General features: G+C 44.9%; 1 protein-coding gene across 1 annotated transcript in view; it reads right to left on the bottom strand.

Annotated features, from left to right (window-relative positions):
- The window catches only part of LOC310861655 (low-density lipoprotein receptor-related protein 1-like), a 168,760-nt gene that overhangs the window by 87,104 nt on the left and 58,539 nt on the right, over nucleotides 1-23,117 (bottom strand). Inside the window, exons 6-9 of the mRNA XM_083769200.1 lie at nucleotides 21,196-21,453; nucleotides 4,132-4,294; nucleotides 1,742-1,964; nucleotides 1-190 (exon numbers count right to left, since the gene is read on the bottom strand). Of these exons, the coding sequence (XP_083625326.1) occupies nucleotides 1-190; nucleotides 1,742-1,964; nucleotides 4,132-4,294; nucleotides 21,196-21,453 (834 nt within the window). The remainder of the gene's footprint in view (nucleotides 191-1,741; nucleotides 1,965-4,131; nucleotides 4,295-21,195; nucleotides 21,454-23,117) is intronic.

Here is a 23,117-nt window from a genome sequence, read left to right on the forward strand (position 1 = left end):
CTGGAGGTTGGCGCCTCTGGTGGTAGACGTGCAGCGCGGCACCCCGGTTCACCCGGGTCACTACGTGGAAGTCGGAGCTGTTGAAGCGGTTGACTCGGATCACGCTGGTCTTGGGGTTGAGGTTGCCCTCGTCGGAGTTGGTGGCGTAGAGGTAGTTCTCGAAGACCGTCAGCCCGTACAGGTGCTCGATCTTTTGAAGAGCACAGAGACGACGGCGTGTTCTTTCAAAGTATCTTATCAACTCGATGAGTAATACCTTCTTCACTGCCGTTATTAACACAAGCACCCACGTTAACACAAGCACCCACGGTGCATGACTAACAGCGTGTATAATGGCTCTTGTGTACTCATTTGTCTTGTGCGTGCCTCTTTTGGCAAGACTTTGAGAAGATTTTGAGCTCCTCATCACAGGCTATTAAATCAGTGTCTAATCTAAGCTTTTGAGAGAGCAAAAGAGAGAAAGAGACAGAGAGAGAGAGAGAGAGAGCAAGAGCATGCGAGAGAGAGATAGTGTGTTTGTGTAAACTTGGCGCATGGCAGCATAGCTCGACTTCCCATCTGGCATTTAACAGACAAGGCTTTGGGTTTTTTTTCCACAAGGGTCTGTTCTGCGGCGCTCTCCTCTACTGTCAGGGAGATGTATGGGCTGGGATCATATTAAACAGCCCCGCTCCCCCTCAGCCCTGCACCACTGCAGCCCTTGATTTCATTACAATCATTAGTCTGCTATGAGAGTGAGCCAAGCTTTTCCTACGGCCAGACTAATATGTTTAGAGAGGCACTGGCCAGGGACATCACACACTCTTTAAGTAATATCAATCAAGGGAATAAAAAGGAGTTATCCCCTTGAGGGAGTGACTCTCTGTGCCTCAAGATATATACTAGAGGACGACTGGGAAACACGATGACAATAAATCAATGACTGGTGGCAGTTTTGTTTGAGCGACCACAGACACTGTATTATATTCTCGTAGCAGAGACGGTCAGCGATCAGTGAGGGGGGCAGTGGTGTTGGTGCGATGTGTTGATGTTTAGTTTGTTGTTGGCAACTCAACAGGTCCAACGTTTCAAGGAAGGCTGAACTATCATGTGTTTGATTGATTCATCGATTGATCTGTCAATCGATTGATTTAATACATTATTAGCAGGATTGTTGACAGTACGGGTGGTACGGCCAAAGGTTACGCTGAAAGCATAACACAAAAAGCCAGGGGGGCTTGTGTCCTTGTTGTATGAATGTATGTACAGTTTAACAGTAGTCTGTCTGTCTATGAATTATCCGTCCATCCATCCATCAATCCAGTGTTCATTTCATCGACTAAAACTACAACGAAAAATGTTTGTTGACAAAAACAAAGACAGAAAAAAATTTACATTTCACAAATTCAGATGACTAAATATGATTAAAACCAAATTATTTTTTTTTTTTACAAAGGACTGACAAAAACTTTGCTGTAAAAATGAGCACTGCCTTCCATCCATCCATCCACTCTGTAGACATTTTTAAAGCTCAGCTCAAGACCGACTGCTACACTCTAGCTTTTAGTTGAGCTTTTAAAATCCTGTTGTTATTCATGTCCTCACTGTATTGCATTACCGATATTATTTTAATGTTTTATGCCTTTGCTTTTCTTTCTCTATTGCTCTGTAAAAGCACTTTGAGCTGCATTTCATGTCATGAAAGGTGCTATACAATACAAATAGTTTTAACATTATTATTGTATTATTCGTCCATCCTCACCAGCAGCCCCTGGATGATGGTGTGTCGGTTCTTGCCCTCGTAGTCCACCACCTCGATGTAGTCCAGATAGGCGTCAGCCCAGTAGACCAGCCGGTTGACCAGGTCCAGCGTGATGCCGTGAGGGAACACGATCTTACTGTCCACCAGCTTGGTGCGGTTCTGACCGTCCATGTCGCAGCGCTCCACCCGCGGCGTGGAGCCGTAGTCCGTGAAGAACACCTTCCTGCAGCACCAAAAGATGGACACGTTGACATGTTTAGCACATTATTGGCTCAGGAATGAGACAAACTAAAAAACTAAAAAATAGTGTGTAATAATAAGAAGAAATTCTTTGGGTGAACTACGGGAACCCCTTTTGGTGATTTAAGCATTATGTTATACTTTAGCTATTGAAAAATAGCAGATCTACAAGCTCATAGCGCGGCACCGAGTGCCGCACTACGAGCTTGTAGATCTGCTATTTTGTGAAAAATCATGAAAATGTAGCGTAAATCTTTCAATATAAATTATTTGAGAGCGAAAATATTTTTTTTGAACTCAAATCTTGGAGTCTTGGAGCCTGGAATAACATATTTTCAGATGGTGGTCTGCTGCCAAATACAGATAATTCTGGGGGTCCTCGACATGGAAAAGGTTAACATGCAATAGGGACTGTGAGCTTGTAGATTATTTTTTTACACAGGACCCATATCATACGATATAGTAGTATAAATCAAGCTTCAGAGTGGGAATGTGAGAACAGGGACTGCATCCGTTGCTGCATGTGTACTTCCCTCTTTCGTGTGTCGAATTGACCTGACCGGTGGAAATGATGACACTTTTATTCCATTAATGAGGCACAATGGGACGCTGATGCATCAACACGTGTCTCCAATGGCGATGAAAATAGAGAAGTGATACCGTGAAATAAGGAACGACATTTTAGTGTCATGTCCTTTACCCAGGTGTGTGTGTGTGTGTGTGTGTGTGTTCAGTGACCATCCTATATGCGTGATGTCTGTCCTTCCGTTTGGAGGAAGTGCATCGACAGCCGTCTGCATGCTTAGTCAGCACAATGTCCAATCATTAGATCCCCCCCGGCCGGCCTGAGAAAGCTGCTACAGAATACGACTTAAGCCTGCTATAGGCTATGTAGGATGTATTGATTTCACCACAGGTTTGCGTCAAAATGGTCATGCCCTTTCACGGCTGGAGAGCTTGACAACCACCCTGGTACCAGGTCAGCAAATAGGACATGACAAAATATTAATTATTTTGTGTTGCTTGAGATGACATCATAAGATCGATGAATTGAGTATCAAGGAGGATTGAGTATCAAGGAGGATCTTGAAAATCCATAGGCTTTCTTGGGTTTAAATCCTCTCAGCAATCCTGGTATTGAACAGTACTTTCCTGTGCTTTTTTTCTGCAAACTGATAATAAAGTATTCAATCAATCAATAGCACCGAAGTCCTGATGTCACTCGTTCATCCCCTGGTTCATGGAAGTATTTCTCTATGGAGAATAACATGGGGTCCTCTTAAAATCAAGAATTGTGGTCCAAAAGTAAACAAACTGTCTCTGCGATATCGTCGGGGAGGTGTCTCTGTATCGTTTACGACAGTCAGTCATATTTTATACAGTTTGTTTCTACAAGTTCACAACGCATCGCAGTGCGACACTTTGTGAGCTTGTAGATCGGCTGTTTTTAGCAAGTGTAAAATCAAATCAACTTTCTGATGAATTGAAAATGGTGGACCCAAGTGAAAGGCTTTATCATGGTGTCGTCCACAGTAACAGTTTTGTATTGACTTTGTTTGAAATGTACCCATTCTGCATACTGTTACAAAATGTTTCAATCAATCATCAGCCATTATGACGGCATCAAGGCCCGCCAAAATACATTTTAATCGACTAAATGAACTGCAGATACAGCCGACTAAAATCTTATGATATTTAAGTCGACTAAAACTAGACTAAACATTTCAGATTACTAAAATGCGACTAAAACTAAATGAAAACTGTTCAAAAGACTATGACCTACTGTGGGGATTAGCAGGGATGGACCACTCAGAGAAGCAGGGGAACTGGCTTATTATCACATTGGGATTTGAAGGGGAGAAAATAGATATCCGTTTTACTATCTGGGAGGGGCTTGGGGTGTTCAACAACATAGTCCTTCAATTATTTACCGTATCTTTGCACCTTTTACACGCAAACAATAGACCTCACGTCTTATGTTGTATTAGCTTTAATCTGTCACGTTAACTAAGGAATGGGATCCGAGTTTGTGATTATTACTGGGTCAAGCTGCCCCCGAGATGTCCCATCAGTGAAAAATTCGAAAAATGACTAAAACTCAAATCAAAATGAGCTGTCCAAAACGCTGTCATGCAGCGGTGCTGACTGACCCCATGGCCGGGTCCAGGGCGATGCCTTTAGGGTTGTACAGCTCCTGGTCCAGCAGGGTCACGCACGTCTGGCCGTTCTTGTTGCAGACAAACACCCGGTCGTCCACGTCGTCCACAAAGTAGAAGTTTCCGGTCAGCCAGTCGATGGCCATCTGCTCCACATCTGTGTGGGGGAGGTCAGAGAGGACGGGGTGGGAGAGATCGAGGAGAAGAAGAGAGGAGAGGAGACCGGTTAGAATCAGAGTCTGCTTTACGTACAGTATTGTCATATCACTAGGTTTACACAGAAGTAACGGAGTGGGTGAGATTCGGTTTTTTGTGCGTCGTTCCCATCGTGTGTATATGCAGTTGTCCTGTCGAATATCAATATCACGAGGCGTGACCATATATGGAGGCGTGATGTCACGAGGCGTGACCATATATGGAGGTGTGACATGACACAGAAATGCAGGTATTCATAGTAAATGAGACCTAAAGTCGCAATGAGAGCATCGTTATTATGAATTAGGTGTGCTGTTGTCTTGGTCCACTTGCAGCATTACTGTACAGTTTTTGGTTAAGGACAAAGAAGGAAATGAATGACTGAGGGACGGACACAGAAACAGTGACAAATAGAGGAAGAAAAGAGGTTGAGGGCCAGCCCTCTGAGTCTGATCTAAACCTCAATCAGCACAGCTGACCCAGAGCACGGCCCAATGACCACCCACTGGGGAGGGAGACGCACAGCAGACATTAACCCTTCACTACCTACTGTACCACAGGATGAAGTACTGTAGTAGGATATGCTGTAGTAAAATGGCAACACACTACAGTAAGATTCTGAATAACACAGAGGTCAAAGTATATATTTATTCAACATCGTTGTTGTCCCTTTGCGCTACATCACATCTATTTCCCTATAGAGGTGAGAATCAGGATACGTAAAAATGGAAGGCTGAATTATTCTACGGGCTGTTTTTCAAATCAATGATGGGCCTCGGGTCATTCTGTCAAGAAAGAACGTTCAAGTCAAGGAAGCAATATATCAGTCAGGTTAAGTTGTCCAAAACACGGTTAAGGGATCCTTCGGTCTTTTCAAGGTATTTCTGATTATATGGCTTGACTCTGAGGACAATTTAACACAAATCATTTGAGCTACAGAGACTCATACAATTAAATGGAGTTTACTATTGTATGCATGTTGGAGTTTAAGATACTGTTTTAAGTCTTCCAAAAAGGAAAGGTTTGCCTAGTTGCATATTTGTAGTTATATACAATACATAAGAAGTGCGAGTCCTACTTGGTCGCGTGCCTTCTCGCAAACCCAAAATAGCCAATCTACTAGCCCACAACACATTGTGTCACGGCAAGTTTTGGGCTTTGTACATCGGCCAGTTTCATTGCGCGACACCGGCGCGCAACTACGCATAAATCAAGCCTAGATAAATTCTCCTGCTTCACAATCCCACTCCCAGGGAGATCAAAGGAGGAAGCCTCACAGATGAAGACCTCCATTCCGGACACGGGCGGGCGGGAGAGTCAAGCGGTTTGAAATGCTAATGCTTGTTAGCGTTGGCGACCGAGTCGATTCACTCAGCTGACTTCCCCACGGCGCCCTGACAATGGCAGACTATCCAGGACTAGGAGAGAGAGGGCGGTTTCTTTTTTTTGGGGGGGGGAGACGGAGACGGAGAGAGATGCAAGCCCACAGAGGAACCCAGCTGTGGCCGGGGAAGGAGCTCCGAGGCGCACAGCCTCCCATGCTGCCGTGTGTTTTAACAGCTGCCACGGTGCTTCCTCTCGGAGGGGCACTCTTAATACACTGTCCACACACACAGTGCACACGAACACGCACACACACGCACACATGCACGCGCACACACACAAACACAGTATCAAAGTCACTGAAACTGCCACGGTTCCCTCCTCCAGCTAATCCGCAGAACAACTTTGATGTTGGGATTCGCACTCCGTACAGAGATGGCCCTGGGCGCTCTCTCTCTCTCTCTCTCTCTCCTTCTCTCTCAATTCAATTCAAAGGAGCTTTATTGGCATGAGAAAACGTACGTTTTTACATTGCCAAAGCAAAAGTGGAACAAGACAATCAAGATAAAACAATGTATGTACAAATAAATATTGGATATAAATGGGAATAAAATTAAAGGTGCTAAAAACAGAGCTGTTTTACATTAACACACCTGAGTAATACTATCTTGTGAAACTATAAAAAGATAAGATAGTTATCTTATCTTTAGTTATACATGAAACTATAAAAAGATAAGATAGTTATCTTATCTATAGTTATACATCCATATAGCAGACATTAGCTTTATACTTTTGAAAGTTGACAGCAGTATTTCAATGTTTTTGCATTCACTTATATAATACATTTGAGACAAGTAGTAGCAATCTATCTCTCTCTCTCCTCTTCTCCATCTCTCCCTCTCTCTCCAGCCCCCCCCCCCCCTCTCTCTCTCTCTCTCTCTCTCCACCTCCCAATCCCCCTCTCTCGACAAAAACACAAGCCTCTGGGATGGAGGCCCCAGTGCTGGCAACCATGCTACTCAGAAACAGAGACAGAGCTGCTGGTTCCACGACATAGCATAGCATGCAGACATCTGGGCCTAATGTACCCCCCCCCCCCTCTCTCTCTCTCTCCCTCTCCACCCACCCCCACGACATCCTCAGAGGTTCAAAAGGCCCGACCCACATGGAACCGATGCTTTGGTTCTGCAGTATAATGAGAAGTGAACAAAGTGTGTGTGTGTGTGTGTGTGTGTGTGTGTGTGTGTGTGTGTGTGTGTGTGTGTGTGTGGGAGGGGGGGCTGCGCTGGGCTGGGCAGGATGGAAGAATTGAGAGACACAGAGAGGGAGAAAGAGGGGACAGAAATAAAGAGCGTAATCATCACTCCCACCCCCCAAAAAAGAGAACAAGGAACGAATGGAAAGGGAAAAAAAGTGTTTCTATGAGTATAGCATAACAGCTTGAAATAACAGGTCTATGAAAGCATTCCTGGGCTACCTTTGGTGGATTTTACCCGGTCTGCAATAATATCATCTCCATCCTGTCAGCAAGTGTGGGGTGCGGGGGTGGGGGGTGGGGGGGCATATTTCACAAACAACATTAAAACCCCTGGTGCGACTCCAAGCAGGAAATCAATCAACGACAATCAGCTGCATATTGGCCATCTCATGTTCCAAAGGGAGGCAACTGTAAATACAGGATTCTAATAAAAACACACGTCCGCGAGGACAGGAGGGGGTGGGGGTGGAGGGGGGCACTTTCACAAGCATCAGAACCCGGGGAGGGGAGATTCTGACAAAAGGAAAGTTGGCCACAGAGCGAGGAATCGTGATACTCCCATTGGTATGGGCTCTAAAAACGTCCACAGCCCTCCTCCTCCTCCTCCTCTAAAGAGTTCCAGCTGGAAGCAACGGGCCGCACAAGGCATTGATTAGACTCGGATAGAGAGAGCAGGAGGGCCAGTTGTGCAACCTTGGTTCTCCTGACTGGGGTGGAGGGGTTGTGCAACACAGTGGTGCAATGCAGTGGTTCCCAAACCTTTTTCATGTCAAGGACCGCCAAATTGACACTAATTAGCCCGCAGACCCGCATTTTAACAGATATGCCAGGGACCCCCCCATAAGAGAAGATTATTTACGGCTCTAGCAGTGATTCTCAACCATTTTAATGTCAAGGACCCCCCAGTTTGACATGCATTAGGCCATGTACCGACCCCCATGACATTTCAGTGAGACCCCCAATTTACATTGTAAAATCTACAGTATGTTAATTTAACTCTGATAGTGTACACTCTCAGACGGACCCATAAGGGTCCTTTTGGTTCCAAACTATCATTTAGCTGGGGACCCCCTGGAACTCCCTCAAGTACCCCTGGGGGTCCCGACTCCCCGGACCCCACTTTGGGAACTCCTGGCTTCGTGGAGCCCCCCGTGGTATCCAGGAGGGGTGAGGGGGGAGGGAGGGAAGTGGCAGTGGTGGAATGTAGCTAAGCAGATTTACTCAAGTATTGTTACATTTTGAGGTACTTTTACTTTAACCCATTTCAATTCTAATGTCTTCTAAATCATGACAGTTTTCTGACAAAACCTATGTTTCTATGTCAGCGGTTCTCAAACTATTTCATGTCAAGGACCCCTAGAATTATATGTATTTGGCCTCCGACCCCCCATTTCCCAAAAATAGCAGATCTACAAGCTCGCAGCTTGAGCTTGTAGATCTGCTATTTTTCAATAGCTAAAGTATGACCTAATGCTTAAAACACCAAAAGGGGTTCCCGACGTCCTGAATGGGTTACTGGAGTATTTCCAATTGATCTATGCTCCGTTCGTCCTGTTGGTCCATGGACTGTCAGTATCCATGGTGCTCATTGGTGCAGGAATGACGAATCATAACGATTGACAGTCTTCATGGTGGACGACCTTCTCCTGTCACAACAGCTCGCAAATCTTGCTGCTGCTGGTTGCACATTGCAGTACATCAACCCAGCTGTTATGAGACTCTTTTGTTATTAGTCATGCTTTAAAACTTTGAATAGTTTTTTATGTTTTGTTTAGATTTGTTGGGGGGAGGGGTGTATTGTGTGGGAAGTGGGGGTGTAACGTTACATTTTAACAGCGATATGATACGATACGTACCACGAAACAGTTGACGATACGATACATGGACGATATTGGTTCATTTGTGGCGGTACCATACAATAACTATTTAGCAAGGAAATTAAATAATGTGTGAAACATGTGGATAGTGCAGTAAACACAGTGATTCTCTCGCAAATACATTTTAATTATTTTTAACACATAAACCCAAAACTTGACATGAACACAGAGAATGCACACATTAATCATCTAAGTGTAGCGATATTGAATGGAAAAGTAATTAAATCCCTATTTTTCCTTTTTCTTCTTAGAATTGCTAAAAACTACACAAAAGTACTTAGTATTGGATTTGGCACAATCGATTATTTGCATTGCAAAACTATTCAATACCGATTATTTGCACTGCGATACGATACAAAGTCAAGCGATACGATATGTTGCCGTATACATATCGATATACTTCGATTCTTGAAATTAAAATCGATTTATACTGTATGTCTCTCTGTCTCTCTCTCTCTGGTTTCGTTTCTGGTAAATGGAATGTTTGCTGAGAAGGTTGAATGAACCCCACCCATTTCTCCCCCCCCAGGTTCCAGAACCCCTGCCACACTTCCTGTCCTCATTCAACACCCACCTCTCTCTCACACACACACAGAGCACTGTCTGACGACACACACACACACACACACACACACACACACACACACACACACACACACACACACACACACACACACACACACACACACACACACACACACACACACACACACACACACACACACACACACACACACACACACACACACACACACACACACACACACACACACACACACACACACACAGAAGTGGAACACCTACATACCTACAAAGCTGCCCTCTATATTTACTCATGGACCTACTACAACTCAGATGATGTACTATGTCTATGTCAGTGTTTTTTTCTCAACCTGTGGGCCATGCGGAGCCATGAGGATATAGCTAGTTGGCCCCCAATGAGTTGGCAAAAGATTCCATGTATGGATATATGAAAAGAAGAGAGGAAGCAAGCATTCAGTTGAGTAACTCAACGTAAAAATGTATGTATGTATTCTTCCTCAGCGTGATTTACGCTGAGGAAGGCCTCCGGGCCGAAACGTCCCTGTTTTCCGCTGGGGGAAACCCAAAATAAAAACAAGAATCCTACTGGATATAAAGTGAGTGCTGGTATTCATTTATATGTATGGATACACAACATTAATAGAAGAACTAAGGAGGAGAACCTGGTTGGTGTTTTTTCTTTAAATTAAAATAAATACTTTAAAAAAAGTAGTTTTCGTTGCGATAAATAGGAGCTTAAAATATACTACGTTACTGTAACATGATATACTTGTGACTTGAGACTGATCAGGGCCAGAAGAAGAGTGATTGATCATTAAAGTAAACATTATTCTGAAAATGAACATGGCCCTGGTCTAGAAAAGGTCTATGTGTAGTTCCTCCATTTTCAGTGGAGTTCACAGGAGTTCGAGCAGTTTGAGGGGTTTCCACATAGTAGGGGTGCCCCTACATCATGCACACTAGACCCTGGCTGGAATTACACACAAATAATTCTGTGACCTCTCAAGGCCATTGTTTTGGAGATCAGATATTTCCAGGTCCCCAGTAAAAAAAAAATCCATCTATACTTGACTACACGCCAGAGTCACGCACCGTAAAGAGCAGATCTACAAAAGGCTCCTCACGACCAGAGCCATCCAATAGAAGAGTTATGATAATGAGGGGGCAGAAACAGAGCGCTCGAGCGCTGTTCATGCAGCCTGGAGAGGGACAAGCTGGAGTTTGAAATACATTGTTTTCAAGGGAGGCACAAATAAGAGAAGATAACACTTTTAAAGTATTGTACCTTAACAACTAAAGTCTCTGTAATGTTTATGTTGTACGATTACTACAAAACAATCTAAAATAAAGGGATTTAAGATCATTACAGCTGGGCTATTGCCTGGGCCCAATGCATTCCTGCCTACTTCCGGTCCAGGACTTGTCCCTATTTGTTGTTCCTATTCTCAATAGAAGTCTATGTAGGAGAGCCGCCATTGGACTGGCCCCATGAAGTGAACTTACTTACTCTATGGCTCTGCTCGCGACAAGCCGTGGAGCTAGTAGCTCTGTGCTATTTTCGGGTGCTTTAACATTTGACCCCTATTAAAAAAGGCCACATGCCCCCTCCAGAGGCATTACGGCCTGAACCTCAGTGAGGGCGACTGGCTGTCTGCAGCGGAAGGCCATCGTACAAATAAAAGCAAGGATGACATAGGAAGGTTTTTTGACCCCCAGGGGTTAACTGGGGACAGGGAGGAACTCCTTATAATTTATGGTCAGCACACTCTATAGTAGAGAGGATTATCACAACAAAACGAAAAAAAATATTTGAATTAAGTGAAATCACTGAATATACCTTTAATTGGATGTTTGTTTGTTTTTTACTTTTCTTACTTTCCTTTTATTGCTGCTGTCTCACTAGGGCAGTGGTTCGGGGTCCGGGGACCCCTAGGGGTCCTTGAAGGAGTTCCAGGGGGTCCCCAGCAAAATGGTATAGGAACCAAATGGACGCTTATGGGTCTGTAAAGTGTACAATTGGGGTCCATTCGGGTTCCATTTGTACACTCTCAGAGTTAAATGAACTTAGATTTTACAATATAAATCTGGGTCTCAATGTGAAATGTTGTAATGTGAAGTATGATGCTATGTTATACATACATATTGCATTGTATCGTCTATATGCATGATAATAATAAAAACAACATTGTATTGTCTATATTCCTGATAATAATAAAAACAATAAGCCGAAAAATAGCAGATCAGCTACTATTGATGCTTTTGTGTGCCACTGTAATTTAATTACAGGGAAAAACACACAAAAAGTTAAAATCTGGAGATAAGAGGTTTCTGCCTGACAGCAACAGCAATATGAAGGGGAGGAAGAGAGAGAGAGAGAGAGAGAGAGAGAGAGAGAGAAGAGAGAGTGAGGGAGGTTGGTCCCTGCTGTGGAGTCTGGCTTTGAGGCCGCAGAGACAACGATAGGAGAGAGAGACCCCGCTGCCCTTTCATCTTTCCAGACGGGGGATTCACACTCGCAGGGAGACGAAGCGAAGCCACATCTGGAACTTTTGGTCTGTTCATCTGCCCGCCTGCCCTCTCTCTCCCTCTCCCTCCTCCTCCTCTCCAGAACCAATAAATCACTCTGTCTGCTCCGGTCGCTCCACAGCACAGGGCCGAGCCCACATCCACCTAGGGATGATGATTTTTGGGGTTTCCATTGCAGGGCGCACCTGAGCACCAGCTTTCATGGGTTTAGGACACGCTAGTATGGACACCAACTATGTATTATTTATTACCAGGAGGAACAGTGGTGGAAGAAGTACTTAACCCATTTAGACCCGAGGCCGATTTTTGCCTTCTAAATCCTGACAGTTTTCTGAACCAGAACAGTTTTCTAACATTGCCCGCCTTCGTCCCATGCTATCCCACACTGCCGCTGAAACACTCATTCATGCATTTATCACATCCAGACTCGACTACTGCAATAGCCTCCTGTATGGCGTCACCACCAAGGTCCTCAAAAAACTACAGTATGTTCAAAATTCTGCCGCCCGCCTGCTCACCAGAACCAGATCCAGGGACCACATCACACCCATCCTCCGTGAACTCCACTGGCTCCCAGTCAAGTCCAGAATTGACTTCAAAATACTCACCATCACCTACAAAACCCTCAACAACCAGGCCCCCCTCTACCTCTCTGAACTCATCAACCGCCATGTCCCCTCCCGCTCCCTCAGGTCAAGCACTGCCAACCTACTGGAACCCCACAAATCCAACAAACGGATATGGGGAGACAGGGCCTTCGCAGTGGCTGCCCCTTCTCTCTGGAACTCACTCCCAACTCACATCAGAGCTGCCCCCACCCTTGAAATGTTCAAAAGCACACTCAAAACCCACCTTTTCAAACTGGCTTTCACTACATAACCCCCCCCCCCCACACACACACACACACACACACCCTTCTTGTTTGTCCCTCTTTTGATTTTGATTTCTAGTTTTTAACCTTTTAAACCTTTTTAAATAGTTTTAATAGTTTTCTAATAAATATGTCTGAACTTCTTTCTGTAAAGCGACTTTGGGTACCCAGAAAAGCGCTATATAAATCGTATATATTATAACCCGTTTCTATGTCAGTGATTAACGGAATTACAGTCATTAATTTGTGCAAATAAAGGCACTTCACTAGCATCGGAGCCCACAGTGTGCGAGCGTCTTCATTCCTTATCCTTGTATACTACTCATCGCTCGGCACCTGCCCAACTTTGGGTTGGATTGTGCATGTCTTTGTACTTTTTTCGTCTATGTCAGTGAGGACCCCCAGAAATTATCTGTAATTATTTGGCCACAGACCCCCATCTGAAAATATGTTGTTCCAGGGACACCCCCCAGAAGCAAAGATTTTAGTTAAAAACGTTCGCTGTGAAAGAATATATATATATTCAAAGATTTGCGCCACATTTTCACAGTTTTAAAAAAATAGCAGATCTACAGTACAATTGTGGCACCGAGTGCCGCGCTATGAGCGTCACATCGCAATTGTACTTAAGTACAGTACTTAAAGCTGCTATAAGCAATATATGTCCATTTTTGAGTGGTGCAACCACTCCAAGGAACAGCAATGTAACCTATGTGACTATGTGAGTGTTAACCTATGTGACTATGTGCGTGTTAACCTATTTGACTATGTGACTATGTGCGTGTTAACCTATTTGACTATGTGCGTGTTAACCTATGTGACTATGTGCGTGTTAACCTATAACCTATGTGACTATGAGTAGCAGTAGGGGCAAAAGTGCTGTTGTGCCAGAAACGGAGAGAGAGAGAGATAGGCCCTCATTTATCAATCGAGTGTAAAATCTGCCACAGATTCGAGTGCAGGTTTCGTAGTACACCCACGTCGCCACGGCATTTATAAAGTGATCGCAAACAGCTGATCCTTCCTTAATTTTGTTCTCACGTTAATAAATGTCACGGCTGAATTTGATATGGCACGCCCTAAGAAATCAAGCCTCGCCCTCGTTTTTGCGACATGAACAACGGCAATACGTTTCCTGAAACCATGGTTACATGAAAAAATAGGTTTCTCCCGTGCCTTGCTGCTCGCCTCACCCCCCTCTCTCATACACACGCACAGCACGCACACGCAACTTGCAAGCCCAACTAACTGGTGTGTTGTTAAACAAATAAAGAACGAACACCTGCATGAATTAAATAAAGCGTGCGTGCGGGGGGTGAGGCGGGCAGCAATGGAAGCGAAGCGAGAGGAGAAACAGACAACTAAATAAAGTTGTAGGCCTACCCTGTGACAGGGTAGGCCTACAACTTTATTTAATTCATGCAGGGTCCCTGTCTGTTTCCCTCTCACCTCGCTTGCCTTGCTGTCATGCACGCACGCACCTACATGACACATTAAATAAAGCTGTCTGTTTCTCCTCTCGCTTCGCTTCCCCCTCACCCCCCGCACGCACGCACGCACATATCGCTATTTGCAACTTTAACTGTGTGTTGTTAGTTGTATATTAAATTATTAAAGTATTTTTAATTTAATATACAACAAGATATATTAGTGAACGAAAACCTGAACCTGTGAACCATAATTAAATAACAAATAGGCACACACACGCTGCTGTTTTGCAGGTGCTGCTCCTTCTGTCCTGTCTGTCTGTCTGTCTGTCTCTCTCTATCACAGTGGTCCGTCCGTGACCAACTGACCATGCACGTTCCGACGTTCGCCAGTCTATTTAGATTGCCTCGCAGTCGTTAGTCACTGTTATATGAATGTGCAGCCAAAACCATAGCCTCATGTGGCTGGTGCATGGGCTGGCAGGGTAATATACCTATATCTCCGATGCAGTTCCCACTTGCGCTGGGAGCCTGGCACGGTACATTTGGCATTCGAGCGACGCGTCGGGTTTATTATATTGCACATACCGTAAGAAAGACATCGGCCTTCATGCTGTAGATTAGGCTACAGTAGGATACCTGCACGTTGGGACTCTCCGCAGCTGAGCTGCAGCAGCTGCTGCACTATACTCTCCAACGTCCCGTCATGGAAATATTTCAGCACAGACAGCCCAAATCCTCGCATACAATGCGCTCATGCAAAACACTGTTTAAATGGCTTAAGCATCTCTTGCAACATTGTTTTTAATTGCGCGATTTTATCTCCTACTAATTTCATATGACACATGTATTCCTTAACATTTTTATTTATTTATTTTTTACATGTAGCCCATATACATTATACATACCTTTTATATAAACATTTTAGGAGTGAATACATATATGTTTTGATGCCTGTGACAGCCTCTCGGCAGTTCAGACAAGGCTGCTCCGCTTGTGTAAAACAGAAAAACAGCGTACGCCAGCTCGCGACCAGACGTGACTATTTATCCTACTCAAGTTCAATTTCAAGCTTTGCCGGAAATGTTAAATGCCGAAAATGTCGGTAATTTCGGCGTGCGCCCATATTTTGGCGTACGCACGGTTGATAAATGAGGGCCATAGTGCTGCACTGTTGCCTGCTAATGAGAGAGAGAGAGGGGAGAGAGCAATGGGTGAAACGCTCCTAGATGTGTCACAGAGACTACATTTTTGGGAGCGTTTTACCCATTGCTGGCTGTCTGAATAAAATTAAAAAAAAGAAAGGTCATTAAAGTTTTGACATATGTGACCAGATTTGACTGAGAGCCTGCCATCAGGCAAATTCCAGTTTTTCACCAAAGGAAATATTACACCTTACACACAATATACACCTTATATTTTTTTCCAAAATGAGTTAATAGCACAGGCAGACTCTTCACATACTAGAGCGCATGTCTGAAATAAGTGTCAGAGCTGAAATCGACATGTAAATATGAAATAAATGCTTAAACATGTAGCTAGGTCTAATGTTATACCACAGAAGTGAACCTTTCAAGCCTGTTTTCTCAACTCGCTGTTTTCTGCAAGACATTACTCTATAAGCCATATCTCCCAAACTGGTGGATCAAACTGAACAACCAATATGTCAATTTGAAGCCATTATTCCCTGCTTTCATATGACATGAAAAAATTCAAAAAGATCCAATGGCAGTCCCTCAGTCAAATATGGTCACATATTATTGCTTATAGCAGCTTACTTTCCACCACTGAGGAGCACATAAAGAACCCTGATCCTCTGTGCAGAAGTATGAGTGGCTTAACCACACATTAACCTTGGGCGTTCCAATTTGGTCACGTCATTATAGGCAGAGTTAACTTTTTTTTCAATTTAAAAGATTTAAGAAATAATTGAAATCAAAATTATAATATATTGTTTTACAATCGGGAAGAGTGTTGCGATAAAGACATGAACCAGATTTATGAAAGGGAAAATAAGCAACAGGCCCCGAGTAGACGCAGAAATAGTGTGTGTGTGTGTGTGTGTGTGTGTGTGTGTGTGTGTGTGTGTGTGTGTGTGTGTGTACTGTGTGTGTGTGTGTGTGTGTGTGTGTGTGTGTGTGTGTGTGTGTGTGTGTGTGTGTGTGTGTGTGTGTGTGTGTGTGTGTGTGTGCGTGTGTGTGTGTGTGTGTGTGTGTGTGTGCAGATGGTATTTACATTCCCCGGCTAGGTTATGTCAGACTCAACAATTCCTACATTCCACTCTTTCCCTGAAGTCTTGTCCATTCAGGTCATCTCAGAATGCTGCTCATTGCTGAGCACACGCACACACACACACACACACACACACACACACACACACACACACACACACACACACACACACACACACACACACACACACACACACACACACACAGTGTCACAGTCACACACAGCCATGTACACAGTTTCTCTCCCTCTCTTGCCCTCATTTTCTAATTCAATTCAATTCGAACTTTTTCGTGCCAAGGACCCCCAAATTGATATATTTGGCGGCGCAGCCCCGGATCTAAAAATGTCGATATTTCTCACCCGCCTGGGGTTCTTTGAGGACACTTTGAGAACCACTGGCCTAATGCACATCAAACTGTGACGTCTAAAAAAAAACAAAAAAAACAAAAGGAGGGCTGAGAACCAGAGTTTTACACACCTTTCTCATGTCGTTCCACCCGTCACTCATTCTTACCCCCACCCCACCCCCACTACACCGTTGGGTCAACAAAAGGTCGACTCACGGAGCTTCCCCAAATGATGGCATGCAGGAGTCCGAGGGCAGGACGGGACAGGACAGGCCACTTATATGAACGCAGCAGGGTCTTCCAAGTGAAAAGAACACACTTTCAGGACGTCTGCGGGTCCAACAACACAACACAACACCACCGAGCCGTCTGGAGACCCGGCCCGCTCTGGCGCTTTCCCCACGAAAAGTGTCGGCGGTGACAGTAATTACGCAGAGGCCTCGTTTGAAGTGGCTGTGAAGCTCAAGCACATAATCATCATATCGCAAAAGGGTTTCGTGTCCCACATTCACAGAGTCTATAACACACCCTAAACCTTCACCACTTGTTTTCCCCGTGTCTGCTTTCCATGCCCGGGGGCTAATTCTCAAGGGAACACTTCACACGCGTGCGTGCATGCATGCACACATGGACGTGCGTGCGCACACATGGACGCGCGCGCGCACACACACACACACACACACACACGCATACAGGAACATGCACACATGTGAACACGATCACACCCACTTCACTTTCATGTTTTGTCTACATTCCTACCCACCCCTGTCAGAGCAGTAATTGCTCTGTCAACCGGCGCAAACAAAACACAAACCTTGTCAGACTTGTAATCAGTGATAAATCATGTCTATGTGATATGAAAGCAGTAATTCTCAAATGTTTTTGTGGCAAATTGATATTATTTTGGCCCCACATCAGGAAGAAAATCATTTGTATTTTTTCAAAAATTGTCAAAAATAGCAGATGTACGAGTCCGCAGAGTGGCACAAAGTGATGAGTGAGATTGTAGATTTGGGATTTCAGCCGTTTCTACCATGGAAGCAAGCGGTGGATAGCGACGGAAGCTAAGGTAAACACATTAATTCTGGATCAATGCTCTTTTATCAAATCTCGTGGTCTCGTGAATGGCGTAGAAGGGTTTAATAGCTTTCCACAAGATATCTCGAGAATGGCATGGATTATCTCAAATCTTTGCTTCTGGGGTTCCCTGCCTGGAACAAAAATATTTTGAGATGGGGTCAGTGGGCAAATAATTTTAATTATTTAAATAGTTTTGGGGGTCCATGAAATGAAAATAATTTGAGAACCCCTTACATAGAAACATGTCAGAAAACTGTTTTAGTAGATATTTTATAGGCAGGGGTGGCTCAGGGGTAGAGTGGCTGGATGGGCTCCCTCCCTCATAGTTAGTGTCAAAGTGTCCTTGAGCAAGACAATGAACCCCAAATTGCTCCTGGTGTGCTGGTTGGTGCCTTGCATGGTTTCGGCCGTCATTGGTGTATGAATGTGTGTGTGAATGGAATGCACTAATCTATGTAAAGCGCCTTGGATGAAGGCGCCATATAAATGCACCATTTACCATTTATAGAATGGGCCTCGGGTCTTATTGGCTTTAAAGGAAAGTGTTCAGGAACTGAACTGCCCTGTGCATACATACGCGAGTGTGCAGTCAGAGGAGAGTACATACGCGTTGCCAAACAGACAGAAATCTATGAGTTACTGCAGTGCCTTCGGCAGCGAGGACATTAACACCACAGGCCAGACATTTCACTTGTCATCGTTTATCAGTGAAGTTGCATACTGCAGCCTACTGCGCATGCACAGACGCGCACCCACGTACGCACACAGAGACCCATTTCCCACAACATCATTCCAGGACATGGGATAATTTACGGAGACAGAAGGGAGTTCACCAGAAACATCCATCACCTAGCCGTTGTCCCCCCTGCTCCAAGTCAATAATGGGATGTGGATTATTGGGGATTGTACGTTGAAATGCATCAAACACAGCTGACATTTAAAAGAAAATACACGACAACACATTACGCATTAGGCCTGAGAACAGCTCCATCCATGCGGAGTACATGGAGTATAATATCTTCCCTGTCGGGTGGAAGCCTCAGACGGTATGTCCAAATCTGTTACTTTTCAGGATAAAAAAAAAGAAAAAGGAAACAGAGCGACAAGCTCAAAACGGAATGCGCCGCGTTTCGAGCTTGTGAATCTGCTACTTTTGATGCTTCTATTTGACACTGTAGGGCATTGATTTACAAAAAAGCGTTGTTAGCGTTTGCCTGTTATCTCTCCTAATGGTACCACAAAATACAGCCTGGAATTGTGGACAAAATCAATAACAAAATATTCTTTCGGGTCTGCGAGGCTAAATCTCATCAAATGGTGGTCCTATCCGTGGCTCAAACACAGAATAAATAATGGACCTTGAAATGAAAAGGGTTGAAAACCCCTGTAGTGTAAGTAGCAGTGTGTGAGCTTGAAGATCTGCCTTTTTTTTTTTTTTATCCCATCTGTGAAAGTCAACTCCTCCACACAGCATGGCTGTACAGGTTGATGTAGTGGGTCTGTCAGTGCAATCTTGTTCTCTTTAAAGAGGAACCTCTTGGAAGAATACCGCTGACCTCATCATTTCGTGCTTGCTACTTTTATGCTGCCACAAGCAGATTTCTAAGATGGGGGGCTTTTATTGCAGCTCGCCGTAAATTCCCCTGAGCTAGCGAGCAACCTCCAAGTTGACGGTTCAATTCCTGAGGCAGAAGATGGATTTTTGTCACGCCGCTCGCCGACATCTACAGTATGTATGAATAATTATTACGTTTGCCAAGTGTCATAGCTGCAGTGCCCTTGAGCCAGGCACTCGTAACACGTCGAGCGGACCTTCTCTCCCTGTCATATTACTGCTGTGCAAATTGTGCCTTTTGGCGCCTTCTGGTCCGAAGTCCCAGTACACCTTTTCACAACTTTTTTTAATATCAATTGATTATAGTTAACAACTGTATCCTGTATGCGCTCATAACACTCCGGTTCCGGGAAAAAAAAACGAAAAAAAACTGCGTCCCCATAGACAGTGGAAAAATTCCGCTGTCTATGGGGACGCAGTTTTTAGAATCTCTCGGATTCGTCTTCTTGGACTAAAAACAAGCTTGATTTGCAGCTCATTTCTCTAAACGATATGATCCTCGGTTACAAAAAGTATGTTTTGGGTGTATTAAAACCGATTTCAACTTAAAACGTTGAAGTCAACGGCTGGCAAGCTGCGAGTTGGCACTAGATGGCAATGACGGCAGTAATTGAGTGAATACTGTGATATAGTACAAGTGCAGAGTCCTCCAATGTGAGAAATATACAGTAACAAATGATATAGAAAATATAACAATGGACAGGATATTGAAAATATTCTACTATCTCTCAGCATTGGAAGACAATTACTCAATGGCTCTGTTGCTTCCCCTTTAACCCATTTTACTTAAGAGGTCTCATTCGGGTATATAAATGTGAACACACGTGTAGGCACATGGTTGGCACATGTGGAACCCGGTGCTCTCAGACGGAGAAAGAAATACAAACAGATGATCATGAATAGATGTATGAAGAACCGGGATGACTGGAAACGACGTCTGAGGTCGGCCTAGAGACACTTCTCAGTGAGCTGAGTGAGCAGATCTAAAAGCTCACAAGTCGCGTTGCGTCACATTGTCCGTATAGTAGTTACCAGTAAGACGCCCTTAGGGCGAGAAGCGACCTCAGCCTTCGTGCACGCATCCGCCTGGGTGACACCAGACTGCTGGGTGAGTGCTGGCGCTTTGGCATGGGGGGTCAGATCAACATATGGAATGAATTCTGTACTGACCATATAAGCGTGTCTTGAGTGTACAGGGCTTGATGAGGTCAGATCAACATAATGGAATGTCAGAACCGGTCAGCTCCATATTTGGAGATCTAAGGGTGGCAGCGGGGGCAGTGTTTTGAGTGTACAGGGTTTAATGAGGTCTGCCCTAATATGGAGCGTGTACAGGGTTTGATGAGGGCCCAGGTAGGGCCGGGCCGTATGTTTCGGGCCTGTTAAGAGCTCTAGTTTTCGTCGGCTGCCGCCTGCCGGGCGTGGCTGCACTAATAAGTTAACTTTGGAGCGGGCCCGGCTAGAGTTTGAATGGACAGTTATCAGTCAAAAGGGAGACATCGAAGAGGAAGGACAGGTGGGGAAGGATCAAAAACAGCAAAAGTAACAGATCTACAAACTCAAAACTCGCACCGCGCTTCGAGCTCGCCGATCTGCTACTTTAAACTTTTGATCCTTTATTTTGTGTGACAGTCTGATCAAGTAGGGCGTAAATCTACAGGAAAAAAAACACAGAAATGTTAACATGGTTTCTGCCCCGACTGCAACGATTTTTCCAGTTAATTGCCCCAGCCCTGTGTGTTTTACCCATGATGCCCTACTCACGATGCAGGCTGAGGGAGATGTTGATGGTGCGGATATCGCTGACGGTCTTGAGGTCGGGGATGCTGGCGCACTTGAGCTGCGTGGCGGCGGGCGTGTCGCCCACGTCGATCCAGCACACGGTCTCCTGGGCGTACATGAAGTCCATGGCCATGGTCTGCTTGGTGGCGATGGCCAGCCGAGACGCCGTGCCGCTCAGAGATGTGCAGCGGATGTCATGGAGGTTGGTGATCAGCAACATGGGCAGCCGTTCCACAGGGTCTGGGGAGAGAGAGAGAGAGAGAGAGAGAGAGAGTGGGGGAGGATGGAGAGAGAGAGAGAGAGAGAGAGAGAGAGAGAGAGAGAGAGAGAGAGAGAGAGAGAGAGAGAGAGAGAGAGAGAGAGAGAGAGAGAAGAGAAATACAGAGAATAAGAGAGAGAGAGAGAGAGAGAGAGTGGGGGAGGATGGAGAGAGAGAGAGAGTGAGGGGAGAGATAGAGAGAGAGAGAGAGAGAGAGAGAGAGAGAGATAGAGAGAGAGAGAGAGAGAGAGAGAGAGAGAGAGAGAGAGAGAGGGAGGATTGAGATAGAAAAGCGGGAGAGGAGGATGAAGAGGAGAGAGAAAGACCTTTAACCAAGCCTTCATTAACATTCTGTTTACACTCAGACAGGCATCAGCACATTCCTACCCATTCAAGAAGATTTGACTAAAATACAGTACATGCTTTAGACAACCGATAAGAAAGAGGGAGAAATACAGCGAGTGAAAGAGAGAGAGAGAGAGAGAGAGAGAGAGAGAGATATGAGGAGACATTCACCACCTGAACCTAAGCGTCCCGATTCTGGGCATGTCATAACAGTGTGCACGAACATTTGGCAAAAAATAAGAATAGAGAAGATTCAGGGAGAATAGAGAACATTCTGACAGAATAGGTGAACATTTGGCGGAAACAGCAGATATACAAGCTCACAATGCGACGCATTGCGCCACGTATGCAACGTGTTTGCTTGTGCGAGCTTGTGCAGTCGACCGGGCTACCATCGCCACGTGACGTTAAAAACAAAGCATATAGGGGTTAAGTGGTAGAGAAGAGAGAGGGAGCGGGGCGAGGCAGAACGAGGACAAAGAGGTGATGAAACAAACGAGGCAGATGAGAAACAGAAGGTTAGAGGGAGTAAAGAGAGGAGTGAAGGTCACACACGTTCCTTTGTAAAGCCGTTACAAATCTCTCTCCAGTAAATAATAGGCTCGGAACGGCATTAGTGGGGCAGCCGCAGCATGCAAATGAGATCAAGCAAGAGCGCTGTCTCAAACCGCAAAAACTAAATAATTTAGAGTTGCCCTTTTGGTTTACGACTTTTGGGTTTACGTTTGACTTTGGCCTGTGTGTGTTTGTTTGTGTGCGTACGTGCGTGATTATACAGGACTGTCCCCTGAAAGTGTGCCAAACATATTCATATTAGAGTTCTCATCGGGCCCGAAAATTAAGGCCCGGCCCTGACTGGGCCCTAACTGATCAGGCCCTAGGCCCCGGCCCGGCCCGACTAATTAGCATAGATTTTAGGCCCGACCCGGCCCTAAAATGTCGGGTCGGGTCGGGCCTGGTCGGGGTTGTGCAGAATTTGAGAACTCTACACAGAGTAAAAGTGAAACGCCAGTCAGCACCATCTTCATAATAGATAAATACACAAACAGACAGAACAGAACTATTATTTTTATTATTCTAAACAAATTCAATATATATATATATTTCTCATGGAGCCCCCGGCCCCGGCCCTACTGATTAGCATACATTTTAGGCCCGGCCCGGCCCTAAAATGTCGGGTCGGGTCGGGCCTGGTCGGGTTCGGGCAGAGTTTGAGAACTCTAATTCATATGGCTCTGTTGCACTTCACTATGAAATGTGCTCAAAGACTTGACCCTTTACAAACTCACCCCTGTGAAAT

Source organism: Protomyctophum parallelum (genome assembly GCF_964188405.1).
Source record: "Protomyctophum parallelum genome assembly, chromosome: 7".
NCBI classification, from domain to species: Eukaryota; Metazoa; Chordata; class Actinopteri; order Myctophiformes; family Myctophidae; genus Protomyctophum; species Protomyctophum parallelum.